The sequence below is a fragment of the Xenopus tropicalis genome, chromosome 1 (genome assembly GCF_000004195.4).
Source record: "Xenopus tropicalis strain Nigerian chromosome 1, UCB_Xtro_10.0, whole genome shotgun sequence".
In the NCBI taxonomy this organism is placed as follows: Eukaryota; Metazoa; Chordata; class Amphibia; order Anura; family Pipidae; genus Xenopus; species Xenopus tropicalis.
The window spans coordinates 24,122,613-24,138,716 of NC_030677.2; the positions used below are offsets into that span (position 1 = coordinate 24,122,613).

At 40.4% G+C, this 16,104-nt stretch overlaps 1 protein-coding gene across 1 annotated transcript in view; it reads left to right on the forward strand.

Moving 5' to 3' along the window:
• acox3 (acyl-CoA oxidase 3, pristanoyl) overlaps window positions 1-16,104 on the forward strand; it is a 49,129-nt gene that overhangs the window by 16,929 nt on the left and 16,096 nt on the right. The window contains exons 8-13 of the mRNA XM_002938641.5: window positions 1,919-2,015; window positions 3,500-3,682; window positions 4,844-4,966; window positions 7,883-8,003; window positions 9,105-9,227; window positions 10,604-10,717. Of these exons, the coding sequence (XP_002938687.3) occupies window positions 1,919-2,015; window positions 3,500-3,682; window positions 4,844-4,966; window positions 7,883-8,003; window positions 9,105-9,227; window positions 10,604-10,717 (761 nt within the window). The remainder of the gene's footprint in view (window positions 1-1,918; window positions 2,016-3,499; window positions 3,683-4,843; window positions 4,967-7,882; window positions 8,004-9,104; window positions 9,228-10,603; window positions 10,718-16,104) is intronic.

The following is a 16,104-nucleotide window of genomic DNA, read 5'->3' on the forward strand; positions in this document are numbered from 1 at the left end:
TGTGCACCTCCAGTGGTGATGGTAGTGCCAGAGTTCCCTCAGCAGCTTGTGTCAATAGACCCGGCACACTTGCACCTATAAAAATCAGGGGCAGATGTCATTTGCATGCAGGACACTGTTACTGATACAAGCGAACACCGGAATTGACACCTGGCAAAATGTGAAAATATTAAGCACAACAGCATCCCATTTACTGTGGAGTACATGTGTAGCTGCGTCTGCTTTGGTGAAGCTGGCACAGTTGGGCCAGACACAGTGCGCAACAATCAGATGTAGTGCATTTGCGTCCTATTTAATGCCCTCATTGCTTGGCCACATAATGATGCATGAATTCTGGAGGAACCTGGTGCATTGTGGGGAAGAACACATGGCGACCGCATCCGAAAGTGCGGGCAATGGGCAGTAGCCCCAAGGTTCCCCATTGCAGGAGAGGCAGAACAGACACAATGCCACTTGGCACAGTTATACAGAAGTGTAAGGAGCATATTTGGACACAAGGAACTTTAATCAATGGAGTGAGTAAACTCAATGTTTGCCTCCATTTTAGTGCTACCACACTTGTGGCTGTGTTAATAAATTACTCCTATAAAATTCTCTATATGGGTATCAGTCTGGACAATTTTGTATTCTGGTTGACAGTTCTGCCCCGCTTCCACTAAAGCAGAGGATGGTCACTGTCGCTTCTTTTTTATCTGCCTGTATTTCAGCTTCTGTTCAGAAGAAGGGAAGCTTAAAAAGCTGTGCATTAGGCAAAGGGAGTGAGGGTGAAGACACATGGAGCTACTTAGTAGCAGCTACTTGTCACAGCTAGTAAATGCCAGCAAATGCCCTGCCATAGACACTACTGAGAAATGCAACTGCTAGAGCACACATAGAGCCAATTATCAGTAAATGATCAGCATTGTCTATTTCTGTAGCCATGACAAGTAGCTGCTGCGAGTAGCTCTGTGTGTCTTCACCCTAAGGCTAATAGCAAGAGGGATATTAAGGGCAGGGAGAGCAAAGTTCTCAGTGGCGCAAGCAGAGTAGGAGCGATGGTGGAAAGCTGAAACCAGCTGTAAGCTAGTTCTGAGGTGGTCAATTCAGGTTCCTGGATCAGGATGGTATGTTCTACTGAGTAGGCATGGTGAAAAAAGATGGATTACTTGATGGGGATATAGGAAGGGCAAAGTCCCTCAACCTTTTTCCCAGCCGGTGCTCCTCTTCTGAAACAAACAGGGTTCTTTCAATTAGAGCGTGCCTTTATCCCTGGCTGAACAATCTCAAATGGCAGCCAGAGCCATTAAATACAACACACATTGTTACATGTGAATATCAGTTTGTTTTTTGTACTTTCATTTGGAACTTGCTCTTGTTAAATATTGTGGACAAAGCTTTATTACCCTAAAGCTTTAGATATTTATCTTGGTTCTCTTTGTTTGCTGACAACCAGCCCAGATCCTTCAGGTTACAGTGGCTGCTTTTGGCAGATTTACTACTGATCTGTGCATCCCACATTTCTCTTTAACCTCAGAGAATGCAGTATCTTGACAAAGTAATGCTCACCCAGTCTTGCCAAAAACACAAGAAAACAAAACCTGATGTAGGCGATGCTGTGGAGAGAATAAACGCTCTTCAAAAACAAATTTGATTTATGAATTGCGTCACATATGGAGCCATTAGATCATGCATTTCCTCCAACTCCAACTTGATTTCTCTTCTCGTTGGCCACATTCCAGCTTTCTGTCCTGTAACTGACAGTTTTCCCTGGATATACATTGGCCCTTCCCCACAACAGATGCTGCCCACGTGCTCTAAAACCTACCCACATAGAACCGATACACCATCAGCTGAAAATGAGAAGAAAAAAAAATGGTATTATTTTTTCTGCCTTTTATTCATTTCAGGAATAATATACTTTTTCTAAATTTTCAAATAGATTTGCTATGTTTCACAATGTTCGAATTCCTCAAGAAAACCTCTTGAACCGCACTGGCGAGATCACATCAAGTGGGACCTACACAAGTGCTTATAAGGTAGAGATCTGCTCTTTCTATGTATTGCTGAACAGTGATCCAGTCTATCTAATCTTATGTTCTTATGAGCAGGTCTGGACTGTCAATCTGTAGGTTCTGGCAAATGCCAGAGGGGCTGCTGTAAGATTCCATAGACTCACTATTTATTGGGCTGCTGGGGGGCTGTTTGGGCCTCTGTGTACTTGAAATGTCAGTGCCTATTTTGAATCCCAGTCCAGACCAGTTTATAAGTTGTAGAGAGATCTGACCTTTCTACCATACCGATGCTAGCTTGATGAGCATTAGAGCGGTGAACAAAGTACAGTTTTGGACACAAGATTCATGTGTGATTGCTGATGCAATGCTATGAATTGTGTGGCGTATGATTCAGCTTTGCTGTATCTGACACAACTGCGGCCAAGTCATCGAAATGGATGTCGCTGCATGTTCACTGCGTCACAAATTGGATGCAGTTACACTGAATATTTTGCAGTCTGCCTGCTGTCATTTCCAGTGTTCTGTGTCCCCAATTGCAGCCGCAAAGTAGAGAGAAGGGAGCCAAACTTTATGCAGCACGTGCAGTGGGGTATGGAAGGGGGATGCTGGTAGGAGGGCCCTTGAGTTTACATTGGGGGGCCCACTGGGCCCAGGAAGCTCCATTCTTGAACCAACAAATGTATTTTTTAGCTGTAATATTGGTGTGTAGGCGCCATCTCAGTGCATTGTGCCTGAGTCTGAGCTTTCAGCCAGCGCTACACATTAGAACTGCTTTCAGCTAACCTATTGTTTCTCCTACTCCCATGTAACTGGAGGAGTCCCAAGCCGGACTTGGATTTCTTACTATTGAGTGCTATTCTGATACCTACTGGGAGCTGCTATCTTGCTCCCTTCCCACTATTCTGCTGGGAGGGGATATCACTCCAACTTGCAGCGCAGCAGTAAAGTGTGACTGAAGTTTATCAGAGCACAGGTCACATGGGTGACCGTATGCGGCACGTGCAGTGGGGTATGGAAGCGGGATGCTGGGAGGAGGGCTCTTGAGTTTACATTGGGGGGCCCCGGAAGCTCCAGTCCAACCCTGTGGAGTTCTTCATGCCATGCGTCAATAGCTGCCTTGGCACGCAACTAAACAGTGCTGTGTGCAACTATATGGAAGTGCAAGGAGCGCATTTGCACAAAGTACATTTAATGAAAGTTGTTTTAGATGCAATTCACTGAAGGGACAAGCACAAGTTGTTCACTGCATCTGTGGATGTAAATTAACCCTATAGTGCTTTTCTTATCTGGCACACACAACCACTCCATTTTGCCAATTAAAATGGGGACATATATGTATGAAGGAATGCTATATAATGCAGCAGGCAACACTTAACATTATGTATTCCCTGGCCTAGTGCAAAGAGCACAGATCTCTGTGTAGTTGCAGACTCATGTAAAATCTTCTTTTACAGCTAGGAACAAAACCAATTATTTTTGTGACTAATAATATAACCCATTTAATTTAGGATCCTAAGCAACGTCTTGGCGCTTCTCTCGGAACCTTATCTAGCGGAAGGGTTTCAATCATGAGCATGGCTGTAGTGAACCTGAAACTTGCCATTTCCATAGCAATTCGTTTCTCAGCAACCCGTCGGCAGTTTGGCCCCACAGAAGATGAAGAGATACCAGTGCTGGAATATCAACTGCAGGTATGCTAGTATATTGAAAACTGTGGTATTAATTAATATGGAAGGCCCGAGACCAGCATTTGTATGGACATACAGTAGTTTCCATTATTACAGGAAGTGTGGAACCCAGTACATAGTCACTGCATTGTACTTATCAATCTGATCAGGCCCGGACTGGCAATCTGTGGGTTCTGGCAAATGCCAGAGGGGCTGCTGTAAGATGCCATAGACACTCACTATTTATTGGGCTGCTGGGGGGCTGTTTGGGCCTCTGTGTACTTGGAATGCCAGGACCCAGGCCCGGACTGGCAATCTGTGGGTTCAGGCAAATGCCAGAGGGGCTGCTATAAGATGCCATAGACACTCACTATTTATTGGGCTGCTAGGGGGCTGTTTGGGCCTCTGTGTACTTGAAATGCCAGGGCCTGTTTTTAATCCCAGACCAGAATCCGATATTGTCCCACTTACAAATATCTTTCAGTAATAGTAGGCTTTCATGGGTGAAAATAATCATTATACATAAGCAGAAAGAACACAGACTGTAAAATCAAATCTTTACTGAAACTAAGAAGAGAGAGAGTAATATTAAGATTCCAACTAGGCAAAATCTCAAGGCAACTTCCGTGATTTCACTGAAATCACGCCGCCGCGTATGCCATCCCACCGGCGATTTACATTTTCGCTGGTGGGATGGCATTTCGGGGAGATTAGTCGCCCGCAACTGTGCCAGAGCCCTTATGCTTAAAGGCTTAATGTCATGATTTTTATGGTATACTTATTTCTAAATTACCCTGTTTACATAGCAAATAATTCAGCCAGCGCTACACATTAGAACTGCTTTCAGCTAACCTATTGTTTCTCCTACTCCCATGTAACTGGGAGGGGATATCACTCCAACTTGTAGCTCGGCAGTAAAGTGTGACTGAAGTTTATCAGAGCACAGGTCACATGGGTGAGGGACCCTAGAAAATGAAGAATGTGGCTCAAAATGAAATATAAAAAATCGGTTTGCATTTTTGAAAAACAGATTACAATGCAGGATTCTGCTGGAGAAGCTCTATTAACTGATGGGTTTTGAAAGAAAACATGTTTTCCTATGACAGTATTCCTTTAAGGTAAAATATTGAATTCTGAACTATGTTTTAGTTTGCGTTACAAATAATTGCTTTTTTATTTCCCCAGCAATGGCGACTTATCCCTTATCTGGCCGCTGCATATGCTCTTGACTATTTCTCAAAGACCTTCTTCATGAATTTGGTAGAACTTCAGATTGGTATCTTTATGAAGGATAAGAGTCAAAGACAGGTAAATGCACAAGATTAAACAAGAGTAGTAGGTGACTGCACATTTAAACTGCCACATAGGTTCCTGAAATGCTCTTGCTTAATAACTATAAACAATGCATTATATGGGTACAGGTATAGGATCTGTTATGTAGAAATCCATTATACAGAAAGCATTAAATTATGGGCCACCTCCCATAGACTTCATTTTGATAAAATAATTCAAGTTTTTTTTTTTTAAATTATTTCCCTACTCTCTATAATAAGAAAATAGTACATTATACTTAATCCTGTTTGGGCTGGGCTGTTTGGGACAAGCTTATGTCTAGTTGTAGTGCATATTTAGCCTTTACAGTAATTATTGCATGGCTTGAAACATACTGTACTTGATCCCAAAGTCAGTCATGTCAGTGTCTGAAGGCAACTACAGAACTGAGTTGGGGTAGGGCTGGCAATAGCAGACTGGACAATCTAATTTTAGTCTTTTAATCTGATTTCTCTAAAGAATTCTGATATACAGTATGTATATAATACTATGATACTATGTATATAATTATCTTCAGTATTTATTTGTATTACATTAAGGTATAAGTAACCTTTAAAATAAGTGGATGTAAAAGTGCTGACACTGCTATTTTAAGCACTTTTGCAATTTACATGTATTTTTTTTTCTTTAATTCCAAGATATTAAGGGTTAAAGTACAGTGAATGCCTTTTGTTACAACAGCACCACCTGCTGGTCACTTTCTGACAAGGAAGTTGTCAGAAGAAAGAAGAAGACTGGTCTGATGTGTGTCTGGTTAGGAAATACATCAGAAACCCCTTTTTTCATGTTTTTCCTAACCAGAAGAACATCAGATCAGCCTCTTTCTTTCTCCTGACAACTTCCTTAACAACGTTCTCGACTACTTCATGTTCAGAAACCGACCAGCAGTTGGCGCTGTTATAACAAAATGCATTCTTATTAACAGTACTTTAACCCTGAATATCTTGAAATTAAAAAAAATAATGAATGTAAATTGCAAAAGTGCTTAGAATAGCACTCTCAATTCTCTTCAATTTTCAATCAACTAATTCTAAAGCTTTACTTATCCTTTAAGATAATATAAATGGATACTGAAGATAATTATGTACAGTAATTTAGAATTCTTTAGATAAATCTTGTTTATTTTTTGTAAATAACAAAGACTAAAATTAGATTGCCTTGTTTATTTTTACCTCTATTTTCCAGTTTTAACATATATTTATTATACTTTCTTACCCAGCCCAATAAACATTATTATAAACCTAACGTCAGACTTTGTTATAAACACGTTGTTCTCCAAGTTTCTTCCTTTATTCTTCCCTCACAAAAATGGCAAGAATTTCCAGTTGAACCGCAGCATGTGGCGCACATTCCCAATTATCTGAAGGGCATGAACTGCCTGTACAGTCAATTACTAGATGGAAAAAATACATCTGTGCCAGCTACAATCCACTGTTCCTTTAGTTCCCTTTGGTTTTATCCGTGCAATAGAAAAGGGTTTGTTTATTTTAGTTTAAAATGATTGTGTATGGGGCATTATAATGTAATTAATAGATATACAATAAGCAGAATTATAAAATTAACTGAAATGATATGTTGTTATGTTATAGGTTACACCTCTGTTTTTTTAACCATGGCTCCCCCAATGTTAGTTGTAGTCCTGCAACATCTGGGGGCCCAAGGTAATGAAACAATGGCATTTCAGTCAAGACACCTTAACTTATAGTATGATGTAAAGAATAATATTCTGGGACAGTTTGCAATTGGTCTTCGTTTGTAGTTTCAACTTTTGTTCAGCAGCTCTCCAGTTTGGAGTTTCAGCAGTTATCTGGTTGCTAGAACCCAAATTACCTTAGCAACCAGGAGTTGATTGGAACGTAGAGTCTGGTATATGAATAGAAGAGGACTTAATAAGAAACAATAACAGTAAAACTGTAGAAGAGGAATAGTTTTTTGGCTGCCGGGGTCAATGACCCCCATTTGTAAGCTGCAAACAGAAGAAGAAGGCAAATCATTTACAAAACTATAACAAATAAAGAATGAAGACCAGTTGAAACGTTGCTTAGAATTACCCATTTTACAACATACTAAAAGTTAACTTAAAGGTAAACCACCCCCTGTTGAATAAGAAACACTCTGTTTAGAGAACATTGAGTGCCTTGTGTGGCACAGACTTTAAGATCACCATACACAGGCAGATACTGTACTTGGATGCTAGTTGGTCATTCTCGACTGAATTGGTAGTCCTGTGTACCAGCTCCCTGATATAAATATCTAGCCAAGGCTTTGTGATGTTTGCTCTTTCAGACCACACATGTCGGCACAAGGGCTGAGTTCTTGGATCAGCCCCATTTAGCTCACCTCATTGGTAAATATATAAGGGTCATTTACTTACCACACCTCCGTTGCGCTTGGCTGCAGTCAGTTGCACTACAATTCCCTCTTATTCTAGGTACCTGCATCAACATGAGCAATGTCTCGTACAGTTAGGCCTATTGGCACAGGTTGCTGTATGAACCCTGGAGCTACCGCCACCTCTGAAACAGGCAGTAAATCTAGGGCTCCATTAGTGGCTTGTGTCAATCATCATGATGCTTTTGCGACAATAGGGTGCACACATCACTCTTACGCCAAATGCGTTCAATTTATGTTGCATCGATTTTGACACATCAGCTGCACGACTACTCCTAGGGACCGCAGTGACACTGGAAATATGGGGGGGGGTAATGCTGCATTGTGGGTTAAAAACATGGTGATTGCATCAATAATTACATTTTGCACACAGCGGTGCCCTAAGTAAATGACAACTATAGAGAGCTAAATGACATAGATTTGTGTTCCTAATTATGGTGGTGTGTTTACTGTGGTCTTCTATTTCTTTATTATCTTTATTTATCTTTTACTCTGTTTTAGGCTGAACTTGGCAAGGAGATTCATGCTTTGTCCTGTGCCGGTAAACCCCTGGCCTCTTGGACTGCTCAGCACGGGGCACAGGAATGTCGGGAAGCCTGCGGAGGTCATGGCTATCTAGCTAGTGAGTGTCAGCAGTGCAATTACCATAACAAGAGTGGACATGATCCCATTCCATATGTATCCCCTGCAGCCTGCGCTAAGCTTACAGATAAACAGATTTAGCAGCATGGGCACTTGTTCAGACTGTGCATTCCGACATACAGGTTACACGTGGGCTGCTAACTGAGCCCTGATGGTAATCAGACACAAAGCAAAAGGGCTTTTTTTCATCAAGAAACTTACTGTAAGTCATCTGTGAATCATAATTAGTCACTTGGAAGGGACGGCTATTTTCTCCAAATGCAGAGGTCGCACACAGGTTTCCAGTGAACAAAAATAATGAAAATCAAGTTAATTATTTCTGTAAAATGTCATGAAAATGTTTAGCAGCTTATTTTTGGCAGTAGTTCCCAAATTGTATGGCTAGCCACCCCCAAGGAGAGGCTGGAACAGTGGCTGGTGGGATCCAACCTAAAGGTCATTTAGGGTGACATGGAGGAAATGCCGATTTGTTCTCCTGGAACCCCAGCTTGAGGGAAAGTTAGGGTGAGATTTGGGGTAAACAATCGTGTAATCTTGCTGTTAGGTAAGTGGGGCCCTGAGCAAAGTTTTGACAATAAAGACTGGACTTGAACCAAAAAAGACTAAATTATAAGTACAGTAATGAAAATGGTGATATAACAAGTAGGGACATGGTCTTCTTATACACCCAGGCTGTGAGCTAATTCTGACTTAACTGATTGGTTTGCATACAATCGAATCTCATAGAGTTTTTTATAAGCCTTATTGATCAATATCTAACAACCCCCAAAAGATCAGATATCGACTAGTTATGCTGTCATTTAGGCCTATACACAGGCCAAGAAGGTGCCATATTAGTCAGGAGTGGCCATAACAGCAGCCCCAGTAGCAGCCATACTTGTTTGGGTTTTTTTTTTATAACTTTGGTGTTATGCCTGCTGGGTATGGAGAATAAAATAACTCGAGATGATTATTTTAAGGGCAAGCTTGTAGGTGCCTGCATACAGATGCGACTAACCAATGTACATTTGCACTCACAGCAAACTATTTTAATTCAAAAACAATATTTAAATTCTACTTATATCTGTTCTATTTCTTTAAGTGAACCGATTAGGAGACATCCGCAGCGACAATGACCCGAACTGCACATACGAAGGCGACAACAACGTTCTGCTTCAGCAGACTAGCAACTACTTACTTAGCTTGGTGCATTTAGTCCATGAAGGTCAGTGTGTTTGCAGCCTCAGTTACTGATTTACCAGAGCCAGATTTTTTTCTTTTTTTTTTTTTAATTGAGGGGAAAAATTCTGCCAAATATGGAACCAACCCACAACCTAAATTTGAACATTCAGATCTGGGCAAAATCCAACAACAAATTTCATTAAGCGAAAAGAATGTGTTGCCTTTTGTCCTCTTGCTTCAATTGATTTTAAAAGGGTAACTCCACCCAAACACAACTTGAGCTTTTTGAAAAGTAAACATAATTTCAAGAAATTTTGCAATATACATCAATTAAAAGTATGCAGCCATTTCATGATTTTTTAATATAATAATAAAGTTTGAACAGAAGTTGACTGTCCTCAGCCTGCCTTCAGCCTGCATCCTCCAAATCCCACAATTACCTAGAACGCTATATTTAATCTGCAGAAAGCTTTACCATACCTGAGTAAACAGCCCTAGAAGCTCCCTCCGTTTGTTTAGGATAGCAGCTGCCATTTTAGCTCGGTCTTATTAGCTTCGGTGCTGCAGCTCTAGCTCAGATCACACATTCTGATGGGAGGGGGAGTGAATTCTTATGTGAGGGGGAGAGAGCTGCACAGACTCAGGCTGGGGAATGAAGGATTTTTCTGAGAGTCGAAGTCGGATACCAAAGTACATTTTTACACAAAAGAAAACAAGAAATCCTGTATTTCTTTTGATAGAGCACTCTTATGCTTATGGCTGTATTTACATAGACCTTTCTGATAAAGCTTACTTAGTTTTTACCTTTCCTTCTCCTTGAAAGGTGACTGTAGAAGCCATTGAGTGGTAGAGGAGGGCAGAAGGGGTGAATTATATATCATACTGGACCACCTATGTTTAAAGGTTTTAAGGGTTAGACTTCTCAGCACCTACACCAGGAACAGCTCTTGGTATTTCACAAGAACCAACATTCTGGGCTCATTTATCAATTTTTGAGTTTGTGAATTTTAGAGTTTATTTTCAAATAAAAACTCAAATGTTTGCATATTTATTAAAAAATTTGAATACCTCAAATGTTTGAGTTTAGAAAAAAAGTAAAAAAATGTTGAACAGAGGACAACTCTCTTTGACGTCTACAAAAACTCACAAGCTTTTAGGTGTCAACGTTTTACATCCGAGTTTCATATTTTTTGCACTTAAAATTCAAATATTGTGAGTTTAAGCACACACAAAAAAATCAAATTGTGGAAAAAATTCCAATTCAAATGTTGTTAAATGACCCCCTTCATGTACACCAAATGCTTCTGTATGTGTGCTTGATTATTTGACACCATAAAGTGAAATGTTTGCATTTGTGGCCCTTCAGATGTGCTTAATCCCTCACCTGTATTCATGGCTAATGATTTGTATCCTTTGCAGACAAGGCTCACATTGAGTCCCCTCTGGGATCCATTAACTTTCTCATCGACTTCAAAGATATTTTGGGACATAAGTTTACAGCAAGCTCTGTTGAAGAATGTCTGGATCCCAAAGGTAATGACATTAAATAATCTTCCACCCTGTTCCTTTCTTGTTGCTCTTGCTAATTTGTGTCATTGCATCAATGTCTTCAGTGGTAAAAATCATGAAACATGCAATTATATAAATTTACTGTAGGGACCCATAGGTTTAATATGCTCATATGGCTTTAAACCCTACCATTTCCTTCGTTCTCCTTGTTACTGGGCAAAGACCCATGTATCTAATTTAATATTAGCATTATGTGCCTTGGTTTATAGGTAGACCACTCGCTTTGCACTCTCATATAGTGTTTAGCAAAGGGATGGATCCTCCAATTTGGCTGCATCTGTTAACTCAGATGCAAGTTCCACTGAGCCTGGGATCAACAGAGCCCCAGTAAGCCATCTACCCTAGAGAAACATCTGACTCTAGTGAAAGTCGGGGAACAGGGGCCCCTTGAATGAGGATTAGCAAGAACAGGATAACATCTGTCACAGCACTTTCTAGGAAAGTGAGACAGTGAGATTAGTTAGAAAGAGCAGTTTTGGCTCCAACCAGGAGAAATTAGCTGGAAGTACCCTTCCCTAAAGGCACTGCTGCCTTAGAGCAGGACACGGTTAAGATGCAGGTATCAGGTCAGTTCCTATCCCTGATCCATAGTCAGCTGTTTGAGATCCTTGATCACTAAGGTACACATCCTGAGGATACAGATATTTGTCAAGACTACTCCCCACAGTGGTGCCGTGCTGTTTGGCTGTCTTTACCCTGCCCACACTCTGTTGAGGTGGGATAAAACGGTGGACACCATACCTTTCTATCCTCTGTGCCTTTACTTGCTTAATTCTCTGAGTGAGTATTGCATAACACTGTGGATCATTTGTCTTGGGCAAATAAACAAGTTAAGTTCTGTTTTACCGTAAAAGAACCTTCTGGTGCCCATTCTTTGCACACAGCCTACACCCCTTGGATATTTCCACGTAGAGAAAGCCCATCTTGTGTGTTAGAGTCCTATGTACCCCATGCCTATGTAGCTGGTATTGCCTGTTTTCACAGCCAAATAGGGGTTACATTACTGATGGATAGCTATGAAGACTAACAATATTAGAAATGAAAGTGTACCCCCTAAGGGTGAATACCCATATTCACCTTCAAAATAAACCTAAATTTCAGGACTGTGGAGTTGGAAGCAATTTTGGTTTCCTGGAGTAGGACTTGGGGGGTACCAAAAACTGAAGAGTTGGAGTCGGTGTCCACAGCCCTGCTAAATTAACCCTTTTAATAAAAAATTTATCAGCCAGGGATAAAATATTGTACAGTGCCTCCATTTTACTTATTAATTAGATTCCGTTCATGCAGTTCAGAAGACCTGTTCCTTTAATAACTTTAATATACAGGTATGGGATCCGATATCTGAAAAACCCATTATCCAGAAAGCTCTAAATTACGAGAAGGCCATTTCCCATAGATTTCATTTTACTCAAATAAAACAAAATATTACAACATATTTCCTTTTTCTCTCTAATAATAAACTGTACTTGATCCCAACTAAGATATAATCGATACTTATTGGAGGCAAAAAAATCCCATTTGTTTTAACATTTAAATCATTTTTTAGTTGACCTAATGTTTGGAGATCCAAATTACAAAAAGCTCCCTTATCTGGAAAAACCCAGGTCCTGAGCATTCTGGATAACAGGTCCCATACCTGTACAAAATGATGCAGGTTTTGTACTAGAATATAACATATGAGATGCTCCGGATGCAGTTCAGTTTAATATTCAGAAGAAGTCATCCCAGAAGAAACTTCTAAAGTTAGTGGCACATTTTCCGTTATAGTTCTCATAAAGGAGGCAGAAAAAAAACAAATTGTGATCACAAAAAAAAAAAACATGATCACAGAAAACGTAGCGGCCCCGATTTTTGTTTGCCACCATTTACACACAATATGACAAAATTCAAACCCACAAATGAATCATTGAACCCTTAAGTTTTTGTATATTTAGGATTGTTGTGGTTATAGTTATTGTTGCATGTTTCTAATCAGTTTTGAGTAATTCCTAGGTATATGACCCCCTAATCTAGTTGTACCCCCGTATGTATACATAGGATTAACTCTTTGTCTTTGTACTGTTGGGAAATATTATTCTAAACCTACACGCTGTGTGTAATGGCACCTGGGCAATATTATAGAATATCTCTGTGATTTACACAGCTCTTTTGCTGTACACTCAATTGCTAGCATAAGGTTGCAGTTAGCTTATAGCAACCAACCCACGGAAATCAGTGGGTTTAGTGGAAGTTAGACTAATGAAAGCAATGTTTGCACTTAAACTAATGCAGTCAGCGCCATTCAGAAGAGCAAAGAAACCATAGTGATAGCAGCCCCAGTAGTGACATTCATAGTGGTATCATAAAATTATGTTTAATTTTTAAAAAGCTTAAGTTGTGTTTGGGTGGAGTTCCCCCTTTAAGTCACTGGTAATGGGTGGAAATGACAGCATTACTGTGGACAGCAGCCCCAAACATATGATGTAATTCCCTATTCCTAGTAGGGACGTCTTCTTAGTTTCCACCTGCATTCCTGTCCTGGCACTCAACTCTTGTAGCAGGGCCAAAGCTACAGGTGCTACATACACAAAACCTCATGTGAATGCTCATTTAGTGATTACCTATGATATCAGATAGAGGAACCAGCAAGTATGTTTGAGGGATAGTCTGGGGGTGGAGTTCATAAAGAGCCACTATGAATTATAAATTGTGTGATGTGATGCCGTCCATCATCATCTGTTAAAAGGAACTGGGGGGGCACCCAAACACTGACCTTTATTATACTCCACAACTTACTAACATGCAAATGCTTGTCAATTCTCTAAAGGCAGCCAAGCACTCATTGTATCATTGTATTACTGAGAAATAGTTGTTATATATAGCACAATAACTGAATAATGGGAAGACTGCAGTCGTGGAAATATTATCCTTTATAGAAAAGACTGCCTGTCACAGGCCTTGCTTGTAAAGACATCAGTCAGGAACATCTTTTGTTACTATTGTTCTGTTGTTATTGTCACATTGACTCTACAACTACAAATGTTGTGGTTAGTTGTAGGCAAGCGGCCAAAATGTTTAAATCTACCCACTCATTGAAATGTCCATGATCCATGGAAGGAAAATGCCTGTTTATAGTTCCTTGGGCACACATTCCAAAGATGAATAGGAAACCTCAGGTCTAACGACACATTCTGTATACCGGTATGTATAACCACCTTAGTGCCACTCAGCCCCAACGTATCTATTACCACTAGTGACTCCACCCTTTATTTCTCAGAGTTTATGAGTTTCAGCTGTCCTCCCTTATTTTAGTCTGTCTAATAACATGTAAGCATATTCTATAATGCTGAACAGCTGAGGAGCATTACCCACTACTATCTGATATATATATATATATATATACAGTTATACACAGATGGTGATGCTTAAAACATTGCTGCTGGATTAGTCATAGAGCAACATTTGCATTTGTGGTTCAGGTTGTTGTTAGAGCTTTGTTATGTTATAACCAAAACATTGGAATTGTTATGAGTCTAAAGCATGGGGTCCCAAAATGTGGGGCTACAGATCCCCGACCTTTCTAACTCGTGAGCCACAGTGAATTGTAAAAAGACTTGGAGAGCAACACAAGCACCATAAAAGTTCATGGAGGTGCCAAATAAGGGCTGTGATTGGCTATTAGGGGCCTCTATGCACACTATCAGCTTACAGGGGCTTTATTTGGCAGTAAATCTTGTTTTTATTCAACCAAAACTTGCCCCCAAGTCAGGAATTCAAAAATAACTTCCTGGTTTGGGGGCACTGAGAGCAACATCCAAGGGGTTGGGGAGCAGCATGTTGCCCCCGAGCCACTGCTTTATAAGGACCCCAAGCAATGGAAGAGGGTGAAATACTGTTGAATGGTTCTTTCTTTTTTTGTATATTACTAGAACAACAGGAGGAATTGCAATACAAATATTTTATAAAAATGTAAAGAAAAGGTAGAAGACCTGGCCATGAGTAACAGCAAATATACTCCCCTGTTTAAGTATGAAACTATAATGCAATCCTGTTTTTCCACAATCATTTAGTTTGCATTACACATTATGGGAAGATACAATTGTCACATATTTTTTCTTTGATAAATCCCAATTAGTTCTCAAGTTCCCAAATTATCAAGCAGGAAGCCTGCCAGATACATTGCCAGTCAAACATAATGGATTAGTCCTCTGATCTTTGCCTGCAGCTGGGATTTTTAGGAGGGGCTTTTAGCTGTTTTGCATCATAGGTCATCTGTAGCCCGGCCAACAAAAATATGATTTGTATATGGGTCACCAAAGCAGATTTTTAGAAAAGGGAATAGATGTATGTCCCTGGTGATTGTGATTACGGACTCCACACCCTGTCTGCAAGACTGGGAGAAACTGGGGCCAGACTGATCCCTGTCAGCAGTTCCTTGGCTTTAAATATTTGGACTTGTCATTTGTTGCTATGGGTTAAAAACAGTTCTGTGAAATGAGTATATGATAGACACAACCGGACTGAATTAAGGACCAACCTGTGGGCCTCCATCTGTTGTTGATATTCACCCCCCTGCATAAGGTTATGACATCATGTTGGCCTTGTTTAGCAACAACAGCTGGACGTCCATGGACTTTTGCCTTCACTGATACAGTTGCAACATATGAGACATCTTTGTGCCTCTCTCATACGGAATGGGCAGCATGGGGGTCTCATGGAACGTGCCCTAGATTCTGGGCTCCCCAGTGCCTGACACCACTGATTTCTGCACCTTTCAAGTGATTTTATGGTGAATATATAATTCAGTGCAAGATGCAGAGAGCCAGATGCCGTGGAATTGATAAATGAGCCCTTTAGACTTTTATTTGATTCTCATTTGGTGATGACACTGCCCCTTTAAGCAGGGTAAAGCAACTGGGGACAAACCTCTAAAGTGATATTTGCTCTTGGAACGTTTTAGCCATGATTTCTGTTGAAAGTTACTAACAGTGTGCAGAGTATGAAGAGCTGGATCTGTTCAATCTCCCCACATAACCTTATGAAGCAAAGCCAGCAGACCAATTAAGATTATGTGCCAAGGAGCGTTGCACCAGAGTAATCCTGCCAGTGCCCCTTTTTTTTTAAATATTTATAGAAATATTTATACAAATCTCTTTATGAGCATGGGATGAGTGTTGCTTATACCTAGAGAGTGAGTCAAATCCCTGCAGAGTAGCTCCCTGCCCAGCTAGATCCTCCTTCCAAGTAACCTCCCCACCCAGAGCCATGGAACACTCCTTCTCCCTCAATAGGACAAACAGGCTAATGAGTCTTGTGAAAGCTTTGGCTTCAGATATTTTAAAACTTATAAAATGGAGATTTATAGATAAAAA